The sequence below is a fragment of the Phocoena sinus genome, chromosome 1 (genome assembly GCF_008692025.1).
Source record: "Phocoena sinus isolate mPhoSin1 chromosome 1, mPhoSin1.pri, whole genome shotgun sequence".
Lineage (NCBI taxonomy): Eukaryota > Metazoa > Chordata > Mammalia > Artiodactyla > Phocoenidae > Phocoena > Phocoena sinus.
Window position 1 is genome coordinate 42126814 of NC_045763.1, and position 14474 is coordinate 42141287.

The window sequence follows — 14474 nt, forward strand, 5'->3', positions numbered from 1 at the left end:
CCCGTGCCTAGAGCCAGTGCTCCCAACAAGAGAAGCCACCACAATGAGAAGCCTGCACACCACAATGAAGAGTAGCCCCTGCTCACTGCAACCAGAGAAAAGTCCGCGTGCAGCAATGAAGACCCAATGCAGCCAAAAATAAAATAAGTTAAAAAAACAAAACAAAACAAAACTCTTAGAGGAAAACATAAGAACACTCTTTGACATAATTCACAGCAAGATAATTTTTGACCCACCTCTTAGAGTAATGAAAATAAAAACAAAAATAAACAAATGGGACCTAATGAAACTTAAAAGCTTCTGCACAGTAAAGAAAACCATAAACAAGATGAAAAGACAAGCCTCAGAATGGGCAAAAATATTTGCAAATGAAGCAATTGACAAGGGATTAATCACCAAAATATACAAACAGCTCATGAAGCTCAATATCAAAAAAACAAACAGCAGAATAAAAAAAATGGGCAGAAGGGGCTTCCCTGGTGGCGCAGTGGTTGAGAGTCCGCCTGCTGATGCAGGGGACACGGGTTCGTGCCCCGGTCTGGGAGGATCCCACATGCCGCGGAGCGGCTGGGCCCGTGAGCCATGGCCGCTGAGCCTGCGCGTCCGGAGCCTGTCCTCCGCAACGGGAGAGGCCACAACAGTGAGAGGCCCGCGTAACGCAAAAAAAAAAAAAAAAAAAAAAAGGGCAGAAGACCTAAATAGACATTTCTCCAAAGAAGACATACAGATGGCCAAGAGGCACATGAAAAGATGCTCAGCATCACTAATTATTAGAGAAATGCAGATCAAAACTACAATGAAGTATCACCTCATACTGGTCAGAATGGCCATCATCAAAAAATCTACAAACAATAAATGCTGGAGAGGGTGGGGAGAAAGGGAACCCTCTTGCACTGTTGGTGGGGATATAAATTGATACAGCCACTATGGAGAACAGTATGGAGGGTTCTTAAAAAACTAAAAATAGAACTACAATACGACCCAGCAATCCCACTACTGGGCATATACCCTGAGAAAACCATAATTCAAAAAGACACATGCACCCCAATGTTCACTGCAGCACTATTTACAATAGCCAGGACATGGAATCAACCTAAGTGTCCATCGACAGAGGAATGGATAAAGAAGATGTGGCACATATATACAATGGAATATTACTCAGCCATAAAAAGGAATGAAATTGAGTTATTTGTAGTGAGGTGGATGGACCTAGAGTCTGTCATACAGAGTGAAGTAAGTCAGAGAGAGAAAAACAAGTATCGTATATTAACGCATGTATGTGGAATCTAGAAAAACGATATCAATGAACCTATTTGCACGGCAGGAATAAAGACAAAGACGTAGGGAGTGGATGTGTGGACACAGGGCAGGCGGGGGGGGATGAACTGGGAGATTGGGATTGACATATGTGCACTGCCCTGTGTAAAACAGGTAGCTAGTGGGAACCTGCTATACAACACAGGGAGCCTGCTCGGTGCTCTGTGGTGACCTAGATGGATGGGTTGGGGATGGGGGTGGGAGGGAGGGGATATGTGTACACATGTAGCTGATTCACTTCATTGTACAACAGAGACTAACAGAACATTGTAAAGCAACTATATACCACCCCCCCCAAAAAAATGTATCTTAGAGATAAGCTAGTCTAAGCCCCTTTTCATATAAAGTAGGAACATATAAAGTAGGAACTCCAGGAGTGACTCCTTCTCCCTATTTATCCATTACTATAAAAAAAGTGATAATTCAGTAGTGCTTCGTAATCTCCAAAAATAGAAAAATCACTACCTCACAACACAAAATATTTTCTTAGAAAGTGGCTTTCTTACATTGGTCCAAATTTGTCTCCCAATAACTTTCAACTTACTGGTCCCACTTTATCATTGAAGCTGCACAAAATCAGATCCCTCTTTTTCACTGCAGGCTTTCAAGTAGCTGAAGACAAAAATCACATCTCCCATGGCCGTGCCTTCTCTAGAGGAAAATATTTCCCCAAATGATATGATTTCCACTTCCCTTCCCTTCCTACCAGCCCTGTTCTAGATAAGCTCCTGTTGCTTTTTTTTTTTTGGCCATGCCGTGCAGCATGTGGGATCTTAGTTCCCTGGCCAGGGATCGACCCTGTGCATCCTGAACTGGGAGCGTGGAGTCTTAACCACTGGACTGCCAGGGAACTCCCAATCTCCTGTTTCTTCAGGCGACAGCACAGAGTTTCAGCATGGAGTCTAAGGACTACTCAGGGGTCATTTATCTTTGTAAACAGTTGACTACAACTTGTTATTCTCTTGTTGGGATTATACCTCTAAAAATGCAGCTGGCTTTTTGTTGGGAGTCACAACAGATTATTAATGTATATTCAGCTTAATTCAACGACAATAACCTCTACTAAAGCAGGATTCTTTCATCCCAAACTTGAGCAATTGGTTTTCTAAGCCTATGCAGGCATCTCTTTCTATGTCTATATATTTCTGTAAAATTTTTCTAGGTTCATTTTTGCCTATTATTTCACTATTTTAAGGCTTTCTTGAATCTTATTTTTCATAATCCATAAACCTGATAACGTCTTCATTTAAGTTGCCAATAAGTGTGATGAGTAATAAAGAATTAAATATAGAACCTCTTGTTTCCCTCCAGGGAGAGGTCAGTCTCTTAGTCAACAGTTTCTGGACACATCCATTTAATCAGCAATGAATCTACCTGTCGATTTACATCTCTCTATTTTTCCCCAGAATACTATGAGAGACTATCAAAAGCCTTGCTGAAATACAGATACACAGTGAATATAGTTCACCCTCCCTGACTTCCCAGGCTAGTAAGAACTGTCAAATCACAAAATACTCTTGGTTTAGCAATGACTTGTTCACGAACCTATGATCATTGACCCTGATCTGACTGTTAAGCTGTTAAGCACATAATTCTCAGATCTACCCTAAGGTATACAGAGATGAAATCTTGGGAAAGCCTGTATGAGTGCTGGAATAGGGGAAACAACCAGGAAGGAAGACCTAGTACCTAATTTCTTACCTAGGCTACTAGGCACATGTCTGCTGGCCTGGGAAGCCATACCTTCTCCAAAGGCTGAGGAGAGAAAGGTGTGCAGAACAAAGAAGGACTCCTGAGTGTGTGGTCTTGTGGTAAGTTGTGCCATGGCACTTTTCTTGGACTACTTTGTCCAGCCCTAATGATGGGCTATCTCCCATCTGGACACACTTCCCGAGATAGGTATGGGAACTTACATCTCTCCTAGGAAAGGTACTCAGTAACTTGAATTCATCCCATGGAAATCCTTTGGAAGCTACAAAATCAAAGACGATCTGGAGCTTATTGCTGGCCAGGAAACGCCGCTCGAGGAACTCGCCACTGGGTGTCCGGATCCGCAGTTTGCTCACAGGCTCAGCATTTTCTTCCTTTGGCTCTGGAGGCAGGGCCTGCTCTAAGGAGAGTCTGATGGCCTAAAGAGGGCAAAAATCAGGTGTTAAACTGTTGATGGATGGAATTGTGGGGGGTGGGGGAGGGAGAGACGAGAAAAAACCTGCTGCTTCCTAGAAACTCATCAAAAGCTATTGCCCATTTATTAACTAAGCCTAATGCTTGGACAACAGAATTATGTGTTTTTCATTTTCTTAATATTAGCCCAATAAGCAATTAATTAAAATAAATCCCACCTTGATGACACATTAAATTGATAGGTAACTACACAGAGAAGAAAGGTAATTTATTTTTTACTGAAGGGCTCAGGTATTTGTGATTCCTTTCTAGGGCATAAATTAAGGCTATTAGAAGCATTTGCAAAAGACGTGTGTGCACGCGAATACACACACACACAGATGGGGGTGGAGAAAGAGAGAGGGAGAGAGAGCGCGAGCGCACAAAAGAGAGAGAGAACATACATTTCCCAAGTAGAAATGACTGAAGATTTTGTAGAATTCTGGATAATATATTAACGACAAAATGGAGGAAAGACTCTGTTTGGGTTGATGAAAATGTTTGGAAATAATGGTCGTGGTTGCAAGACTGTGAATGTAATTCATGCCACTTAACTGTACTTAAGAAGGGTTAAAAAGGCAAATTTTTGTTATATATATTTTGCTACAATAAAAAAATGGAATGGAAAGAAATTAAAATATCAGGCTTATTGGGGGCAGGAGACTATGGTCCTAGTTCCAGCTTTGCCACTAAACTGCTGTGAGATTTGGCCAAGTCCACATTTCTGGACCTAGATGTGGCACAGACTCAAACAGGTGGGGTAAACTGTTGGGAGATCTCATGGCTAGAGTTGGGCTCTAGTTTTCAATCTAGCATTACGTTGTTTCACATTCAAGATATTCCAGTGGAAGGAGTTTAAAGATCTCTGATGTCCCTGCCTGTAGCAGAAATTCACTAAAACCTTTTTGTTCCTAGAACTGTGGCAGGTTCCTTAGACATGTAAGCCTGGTATTAGCATGCTCAGCTTCACAGTTACATTGTGTTCCTGGTTACTTTCACATTTCCATGTTCCCAATTTTCATCAATAGGGAAAACAAAAATTTCCCCCAATTAACATGAGTGAGAGAAATTGGGATATATGTTCTCTAAAATCTCAACACAATTTTCAAAGTTGGTGTCACTCCTTTTGGAGAAAAAACAACAACAAAAACCCTATTAAACAACTCTCAGGTAAAAGGGGAAATATAATGAAAACTACAGAATATCTAGAAAACAATTGTTGAAATTTCATATTCATATTGGAATCTCTGGGATTCATTTAAAGCAGTGCTCAGAGGAAATTCATAGCCTTAAAATTCTTATATCATTCAAAAGGAAAATAAAAATAAGTTAACTGGGTCTTCCCTGGTGGCGCAGTGGTTAAGAAGCCGCCTGCCAATGCAGGGGACATGGGTTTGAGCCCTGGTCCGGGAAGATCCCCCATGCTGCTGAGCAACTAAGCCCCTGCGCCACAACTAGTGAGCCTGCGCTTTAAAGCCCGAGCCACAACTACTGAAGCCCGTGCACCTAGAGCTTGTGCTCCACAACAAGAGAAGCCACAGCAATGAGAAACCTGCGCACTGCAACGAAGAGTAGCCCCTGCCTGCTGCAACTAGAGAAAGCCCGTGCACAGCAACGAAGACCCAACACAGCCAAAAATAAATAAATAAAAATAATTAAAAAAAAAAAAGAGAAATCTCTTCCCTTGTAGCTTGTTTTAATGGTCAATGAGTAAGCATAGGTAAAGCAGGTAGCAGAGTAGTTGATACACAGAAGATGTTCAACAAAATATTTTCTACCTTCCATTACTGAGAGTCCTCAGCATGGACAGATACTAGAGTTTGTCAGGCATAGTATTTCGTGCTTGTGTGATAGGCACTTGATAAGTCTTTGAACATGAATAAACTCTGATTTCCAAACAGTGAAATCTTACACATCTCTCAAGACCTGGCTCAAATATCAGTCCTTCTGTAGTGTTGACTGAATTCCAAAAACTGTGAAAGATTTTTACTTTGCCCCTGAACTCTTAAGTATTTTGCTTTTATTTCTGTTATGTTATTTAGCACGTTTTCCCTTGATTTGCTGTTACTTGTAGACATGTTGTATCTTTCCTACAAGATGTAATCTCTCTTTGCAGGCAGAAAATGTCTTACTGTCCTTTGTTTCTCTTTCAGTACCTAGCATAGTTCTTGCTCAAAAATCATTTACTGATACTGGAGAGGGTGTAGAGAAAAGGGAACTCTCCTACACTGGGAGAATGGGAATGTAAATTGGTGCAGCCATTATGGAGAACAGTATGGAGGTTTCTTAAAAAACTAAAACTAGAACTACCATATGATCTAGCAATCCTACTCCTGGGCATATATCTGGAAAAGACGAAAACTCTAATTTGAAAAGATACATGCACCCCAATGCTCATAGCAGCACTATTTACAACAGCCAAGTCATGGAAGCAACTTAAGTGTCCATCAACAGATGAATGGATAAAAAATATGTGCTACATATATACAATGGAATATTACTCAGCCATAAAAAAGAATGAAATATTGCCATTTGCAGCAACATGGATAGACCTAAAGATGATCATACTAAGTGAAGTAAGTCAGACCAAGAAAGACAAATATTATGGTTACCATAGGGGGTTAGAGGTGGGGAGGGATAAATTAGGAGTATGGCATTAACAGACATACCCTACTATGTATAAAATAAACAACAAGGATTTACTGTATGGCATATATATATATATATAATATATTATATATATTATATATATATATCTGAATAACTTTGCTGTACACCTGAAACTAGCACAACATTGTAAACCAACTATACTTTAATTAAAAAAATTTGTTGAATAAGTTACGAGGTGGCATCCTCTGACCAAGAGTGATGACTAACGGAGTTTTCATCAGCCCAAGTTAGGGCCCTCCAGGTCTTTCTATCACTTGTTAGATGGCTTCCTCTATTTATAAGTGAGTTTTGCCATTAATCCCATGTCTAGAAAAAAGTTTTAAAAGCCGTTTTTTGTGAGTCATCCTAGGAAGTCATTTGACACCCTTTCTCTTTTTTCCCATTGTACTTTAGGTAAATCTCTATAATAACTTTTATATATAGTATGTAATTCTATTTTTACAAGACTATGAACTCCTGGAGCAGAGGGCCCACATCTGTATCCCTACTTCCTAACAGATTTTGGACACACACTAAGTAGTCAAAAAAATATTTGCCAAATGAGTGAATGAAAAAATTCTCTATATTGTCACAGACATGACCTGAACTCAGGGTGGAAAAAAATCAGCCAAGCTAAATGGATTTCTCACATATAGGGGGGCCCAGTGAAAGATGTTGCAGAAGTAACTCCCAGTGTCTTTTGGTGGGTAAAGTCAAGCCTGGGAAAAGGGGAGAAAATACAGTCTTTGTGTTTTTTGGGTGAGACAATATTTAGGAAGGATGGGAATATTTGTCAGGCAAGAAAGGGGAGAGGAATTGGAAAGAATAGAAAACCATGAATCTAGTACAAGTTCAAGTTTTCTCAGAGTTCAACACAATAGATTGGGAATGATTCTTCTAAAGAAAATTAGTCTTCCATATCAAAATGAATCTGGGAAAAGTGGAAAGAAGTTGTAGGAAATATTAACATCCTTAGTATCAAATGCAATGGAAATAGACCTAGCATTTGAATAACTTTTCTAAAAATTATGCTCTACCTCACGTTCCTCTTCTTGTTCTTTGCGAATCTGTTCCAAACGAAACTGTTCTGCCATCTCTCTCTCATGAGCTTCCCTCTGTTGATAAAAGAGAAAGGAATCCAACACTTAATAAACACTGGCCTACTTTTTTTAAAAAAGAAAAGAAATAAAAGAAAAAGAAAAGAAAAAAAGTTCATTTTCAGCATGGCCCAGAGGTACACTGTGGTAATGAAAGTGTTTCTCTCTGGAACAAGGATGGAAATAAAAGCAACAACAAAGCATACCTCTATGATCATGGTGGGTTCCTATTCAAACATTTAGGTAGCTCTGGGTAGTGTAGCATTCAAGATCCTTCAGACCTTTCTCTGGTCTTCCTTTCTGGCCTTTTCTGCCACCTCCCCTGTACCCAAATATCAAAACTCTATTCACGGGCTTCCCTGGTGGCACAGTGGTTGAGAATCTGCCTGCCAATGCAGGGGACATAGGTTCGAGCCCTGGTCTGGGAAGATCCCATATGCCGCGGAGCGGCTAGGCCTGTGAGCCACAGCTACTGAGCCTGCGTGTCTGGAGCCTGTGCTCCGTAACAAGAGAGGCTGCGACAGTGAGAGGCCTGTGCACTGCGATGAAGAGTCGCCCCCACTTGCCGCAACTAGAGAAAGCCCTCACACAGAAATGAAGACCCAACACAGCCAAAAATAATAAATAAATAAAAATTAAAAAAAAAAAAAAAAAAAACTCTATTCACATCAGCCTCTATCTTGAACCCATGCTTTCTGGCTCCTTGCTGCTAGCATACATTACTTCCTCTCCTGCCCCCCTTTCTCTATCCAGTTCAAATATACAGTCTCTTCTATGAAACCCTGCCTAGTACATTCCCATTTCTTGGCTCTCCAAAAAAGCTGGAAAAAACTTTCCACTGAAAATCCTGTTCATTGAACTCTCACAGAACTCAGGGCTTCCCTTACAACATTTAGGATCCTTGCCTAAGTGTTCCAGCTATCTGTGCTCTTGACTGAATCTACTCTGCAGCACAATGTGAGCCTTCTTTTGAAGGCAGAAAGAGTGGCTTATTCATTTTCCTCTCCTTCAATGCCCAGTACAGAAGCATTTAATGCTCAAGAAGCATTAAATAAGTCAGTGGTTCTCAACCCTGACTGCACATTAAAATCACCTGAAGAGCTTTTTAAACATTGCTAGATTTTACCACAGACTGATTAAAAACAAATGAAGTAAACACTAGGCCCATTTTTGTTTTCACTTCTCATTATTCTTGAAAAAACTTATCTTGTCAAAATGAACCATGCTTTAAGAACCTGAGGTAGAATTATATTCTTTCTGTTAATTGAAACTAGCTTTCTCCACTGCAAACCCAACTCTCTTAGGTTTCAAAATGATTAAAGGGCTGGCATTTAAATAATGAAAGACTATTTAGGATTGAGTTCTTTATCCCAGAAGTCCCCTGACCAAACCTACCTTTGCTCTGTCAGCCTCAAGTGAAAGGCGATAGGCCTCGTCTTGTTCTCTCTTCACATTTTCTCTGGCTTCTCGTTCGTCCTTAAAAGAAAGGAAAATATTCAAATGCATTTTACCACATTACTGTTTTTAAAGAAAAAAACAATAATAATCCCCTTGTCTTACTCCTGTGTAAATTTATTATAATTAAACAAGACACTTTTAAAGTGTACAATATAAATAAGCTAACAAATAATAAGGTGAGTAGCACAGTAGATAGTGAAAATAATGTTTGAAGCCTAGTCTACCACTTACAAATTGTGTGACCTTGGGCAACTTATTTAATCTCTTTAGGTCTCAGTTTCCTCAACTGTAAAAAAGAAATAACATTTGTCTCATAGGGCTGTGAGAATTCAATGCAATGATATATAAACTGTCTAGCAAAGTACCTCACATTTAGTTCATTTTCACTGATTAGTTCCCTTCTCCTTTACTCCTGATTTTTCTAAGATAAACTTGGAGATTATCAGCATTGGGACTAAGGACTGGGAAAGGACTAGGAAGTAATCTGGTCAGCACAGAAAGAGGTTGAAAGCAAAATACCCTGCTTAACTTTAGTCCATATCACACCACTAAAGCTTGGTTATCAAATAAGTATATCCCGACAACATTCACACTCATGAAGTGTGGATAATGTAAGTTATCTAAGTTGAAGATCTTTTAGAATATTTTTAGTGTCTGAAGTGATTATGCCATCTGCGTACATTTAAATTGTGATTTCATATAAAATTAAAAGTTAATTCAACCACCAGAATTTCTTATTTGTTAAATTCTGGAGTATAGCCAATATACATGTCCTTAAATTTAATAAATACCCACATCTGCTGACATTAGAGTATAGGTTCCCTTTCTGGTCATTTTTTTTTTTTTTTGCGGTACGCGGGCCTCTCACTGTTGTGGCCTCTCCCGTTGCGGAGCACAGGCTCCGGACGCGCAGGCTCAGCGGCCATGGCTCACGGGCCCAGCCACTCCATAGCATGTGGGATCCTCCCGGACCGGGGCACGAACCCGTGTCCCCTGCATCGGCAGGCGGACTCTCAACTACTGCACCACCAGGGAAGCCCCCTTTCTGGTCATTTTGCACAATAGGCTGAATCATACATAAGTTACCAACATCTGACTGGTTTTGACCTATAAAAATGTAAATTTCATATAGTTTAATGTAATTCTTTCTTTTTGTTTCCTCAGTTCAATATATGCTTGCTCAGGCTGAGTGTATGCTCAGCACTGTCTTAGGTACTCCCTCTGATATCTATTCAAGACTGGTCTTCTTGAAGCCTCATACTCCTTTTGGTTTCAATGATTCCATTAAGTCCACAATCTCTGGTATAAATAGTAGCATTTCATTGATTCCTAATCTTTCAAATAAAAAATTAGGAAAAATTAGATGTTGTTGGCCTGAAGCTAATTGCTATACCATCTGTGATAAAAGAGTATGCCAGAGAAATTATATGTTGGGGCAAAATATCAGGAACAATGTTTAACCTGAGAGACCACTTAGGCTGCAAAGTAGTCAAGATAATTTACGTGTCATGTAATATGACACATGAATAAAAACAGGTTTTAAAAACTCCTACTTGGAGACGTACTTAGCTATTAGTATTTTTATTTTAAAGCAACAGAAGCATCTTCCTTTAAAGATATTTTCACTGATTCCAACTGGGTATTTCCTACTTTGGTCTATATACTGAAGTTTTACTATGACCAGATACAATCAGCCTGATAGGACATATTCTGTATGTTTTTCTTTATATTTGCATTTGCATTTACTCTGTAAGCACCTCTGCCCACTCAATATACAAGCTTGTACAGACTGGACACTTAATAGTTCATTTGGCCATGGCTGATCTATAGTTGATGTATAATGTCTTCATTTTTTTATGTCACCAAGGAGAGGTAATGAGGAGATTAGAAGACCTGTGTTCAACTCCTAGCCCTGCTAGTAGTAAGCTGTGTGTTCTTGGGTAAACACTGTCTCCCTTTTCAGTCATTTATTAAATTAAAGAATTGAATTTTTAAGGAAACTGTGCCTCTCTGAACAACTCTATCTTTCCAAATTTAGATATTCCTAATATTATCAACAACCTATGGGAGTAATCTTATCTTTTTACATTTCAAGTAGGGAAATATTTAAGATGTTTAGGATTTTAATTGTAACATACTTTCATGACTCCACCTTTTCAAATTAGTTTAGATTTCTCTTGTAGCATTCTGTCCTTTCCCTTTAAAACGTTTATCACAATTGTATCAATTATCGTATGATTATTTATTTAATGTGAGAGTCCCTGTAAGCACCATAAAGGCAGGGATCTTGTCTATATTACATACCTCTGTATTCCAAGTGTTTCCAAGCACCATAAAGGCAGGGATCTTGTCTATATTACATACCTCTGTATTCCAAGTGTTTCACATAATGCCTAGCTTTTGGGAGGTATTTAATAAGCATCTGTTGAATAAATGAACCGTCTTTCCAGGCATAAAACATTTACTGTCTAGAGTAAAAATTAAGGAGGAAAATGATATAGCTCATTCATAAAGTGGCCCTATCTGAGTCAATGAAATTGACTGGCTGGGCAGACACGACCCGTTATGACACTATGTACACACACAAAGGGACCTTCTAAAAGCTACCACAGCTGGAAGCCTTCTCTGAGCACAAATACAGTTTGTAATAAAAGCATTCTAAGTAAACAGCTCTGTTTTAAAACAGACTGTTGCAGATACGAAAGGCCATTAAATACAGGGATCCCTGCCACAAAATGTGGCACCTGTTGTGAGAGGACTTCTTGAACCAGCTAACTTCCTTCCCTCCCCACTTCTCTCTCTTCTGTTTCTCTTCCCTCCTTTCCTTCTCACAAATATTCATTAAGCACCAATTTTACTTTAGGCATCACACTAGTAGTGGGGTTATAGAGGCAGGCCACAGTTTGAGAGAGAGAGAGAGATGAGCTAATCTGAAAGAACAATATTGTGTAATCTGAGCTATTTGCTGTATTTTCTTTAACTTGTTTTTAAAAAGGCACTCATGCAAAAAATTGTAATGCAAATGTGAAATTATTCTTAAATGTAGCATTGTTAGTATTGCTAGGTGCTGGCTGCACAACACTGTGAATACACAGAATGTCACTGAATAATGCACATTATAATAATTAACTGTATGCTACATGAATTCTGCTTCTATTAAAAAATATTACTAGAATCAAAAAAAATTTATAAAATTGCTGTATGTCCACACAACAGAGTACTACTCAGCAATTAATAGGAATGAATTACTGATACATGCCACAGCACGGATTAACCTCAAAATAATTATGCTGAGTGAAAGAAGTCAGACTAAAGAGTATATACTGTATGGTTCAATTTTTCATAAAACTTGAGAAAATGCAAATAAATCTATAGTGACAGAAAGATCAGTGGGTGCATGGGACTTGAATGGTTGGGAGGCAGAGGCAGAAGAAAGGGATTACAAGGTTCATGAGGAAACTTTTGAGAGTGATGGATATGTTCACTATTTTGATTGTGGTAAAGATTTTATTAGTGTATATGTATGTCAAAACTTTTAAAAATTGGACAGTTTATATAGGTACAGTTTATATAATTATACTTCAATATAGCTTTAGAAAATAAGTGATTAATAATACTGAAAAAATTAATGTATGGATTAAACAGCAGCTTGGACACAGATGAAGAGAGAATTAATAAAGTGGAAGTAATCTGAAGAAATTACCTAAATTGCAACATGGAGAGACACAGAGAAATAAGATATAATAGAGAAGTTAAGTGGACATGGAGGATATAATGAGTGCCTAACATGCATCTGCTAGGAACCCTAGAAGGGAATATAAAGAATGGAGCAATACTCAAAGAGATAATGTTTTCGAATTTTCCAGTATGGATGAAAGTAAGAATAAGCGGCCAAGGACCATCTCAAATGGTAACTTCTAGTTCTATAGAAACTACCAAACTGAATAAACAAACAAATTGACTGAAGTCATCATAGTCAAACACAGCTTTGAATGCCACCTCACCTGAAGAAGACCAGCTCTTGATTCTGTGGATCCAGTGGTAAGACCTTGGATGACTGGGTTGTAATAACAGAAATAGTACTTAGAACCTTGCTAACAAAAGTGTGGTCCAAGAACAAGCAGCACTGAAGTCAACTGGAAGCTTGTCAGAAATGTAGAATCTTAGGCTCCACCCGAGACTGACTGAATCAGAATATGAATTTTAATAAATTCTCCAGGTGATTCCTATGCACAGTTAATTTAGCAAAGCACTGCTTAAGAAGCTTGCTTAAAAGTAATGTATACTGCTTAAGTGACAAGTGGTTGGGATGTTATTTTTGCCTGCAGGAAAGCCATAAATGGGGAAAGTTCATCCACTCTGGTGCAGAAAAATAGTTAAATACTAGGACCAGGACCTACCTTTTTACATGGAAAGTCAAGCTAAATGCTCTGGAGATTTTTTTTGGGGCGTGTGTGTGTGTGTGTGTGTGTACACGCATGCAACAGAGATGATGTAATGGTGTTTGATAGAATCTAAATACTACATTCTGTGGCCACTTCTCCAGTCAGGATTCCTTCCTGAAGATAGACAGATAAGACAGGAGGAAGAAGCTTACTTTCAATCACAGGTCAGCAAACTGTGGTCTTTGGGACAAAGCTGGCCTGTAGCCTATTTTTGTAAATAAAGTTTTACTGGAATATAGCCATGCCTATTTGTTCATGAATTATCTATGGCTACTTCTGTGCTACAATGACATAGTTGAATAGTTGTGACAGAGAGTATATGGCTTCCAAAGTAGAAAGTATTTACTATCTGACACTTCACAGAAAATGTCTGCTGACCCTTTAAAATCATTATAAATGTTGGTTTCAGCCTTTTTAATTTTTAACTTTTAGTAAGTAGAGAATAAAACCCTAATGAGATTTTAAAGTTCATAAGTCTAGGGAGAGCTTCAGTAAAAGGTCAGATGTAAAGAGTAACTGATTTGTTTATTACATGCAAAAAAATCAGAAGCCATAAACTAGCTCCAACATCAGTATGAAAGGTTTAAAGTCAAAGGTCTCGTGGCAGCATATTTCAAATTTTACATGGGCTAACAATAAGAGGTCTTGAAAGGGAGTTCATATCATAGATAAAAATAATTTGATTAAATGTAAGAATGCAAGAGAATTACATACTTGGACAGGTTTCCAGGTATCTAGGAAATGTGGAGGAATGATTTCTAACTCTAGACACATGTGAACTAATCATCTGTCTTAGAGGCTTAGGTATAGACCTTTTTGTTCTGCACCACTTGATACCTTGGCTTAGTTTTAGGCAATGACTGTTGAGTAATCACTGGGCCAGATATTGTAGGAAAGACATATGTTAAACTAGTCCTACTTTAAAGTGTTTTAAATTTCATCTAAAAGAAAGGGACAAATGATTTGGGTGGGGCTATTTTTATGGAGATTTTGTAGTTATATCCTGCTGTTATCAAATTGCTATTGTTAAAAGCATAGTGTCAGGGCTCCCTGGTGGCGCAGTGGTTGAGAGTCAGCCTGCCAATGCAGGGGACACGGGTTTGTGCCTGGGTCTGGGAAGATTCCACATGCCGTGGAGCGGCTGGGCCTGTGAGCCACGGCCGCTGAGACTGTGCGTCTGGAGCCTGTGCTCCGCAACTGAAGAGGCCACAACAGTGAGAGGGGCGTGTACCGCAAAACAAAGCATAGTGTCAGACTTATTACCTTTCTAAAATGAAAATCACATCATAACACTCCTCTTTCCTAACCTTCAATGATTTCCCCACACCTTCAGGATAAAGTCTAA

General features: G+C 38.9%; 1 protein-coding gene across 1 annotated transcript in view; it reads right to left on the minus strand.

Moving 5' to 3' along the window:
* Positions 1–14474, minus strand: part of FAF1 (Fas associated factor 1) — a 492565-nt gene that overhangs the window by 37991 nt on the left and 440100 nt on the right. Inside the window, exons 16-18 of the mRNA XM_032640813.1 lie at positions 8622–8702; positions 7167–7244; positions 3231–3446 (exon numbers count right to left, since the gene is read on the minus strand). Coding sequence (XP_032496704.1) covers positions 3231–3446; positions 7167–7244; positions 8622–8702 — 375 coding nt within the window. The remainder of the gene's footprint in view (positions 1–3230; positions 3447–7166; positions 7245–8621; positions 8703–14474) is intronic.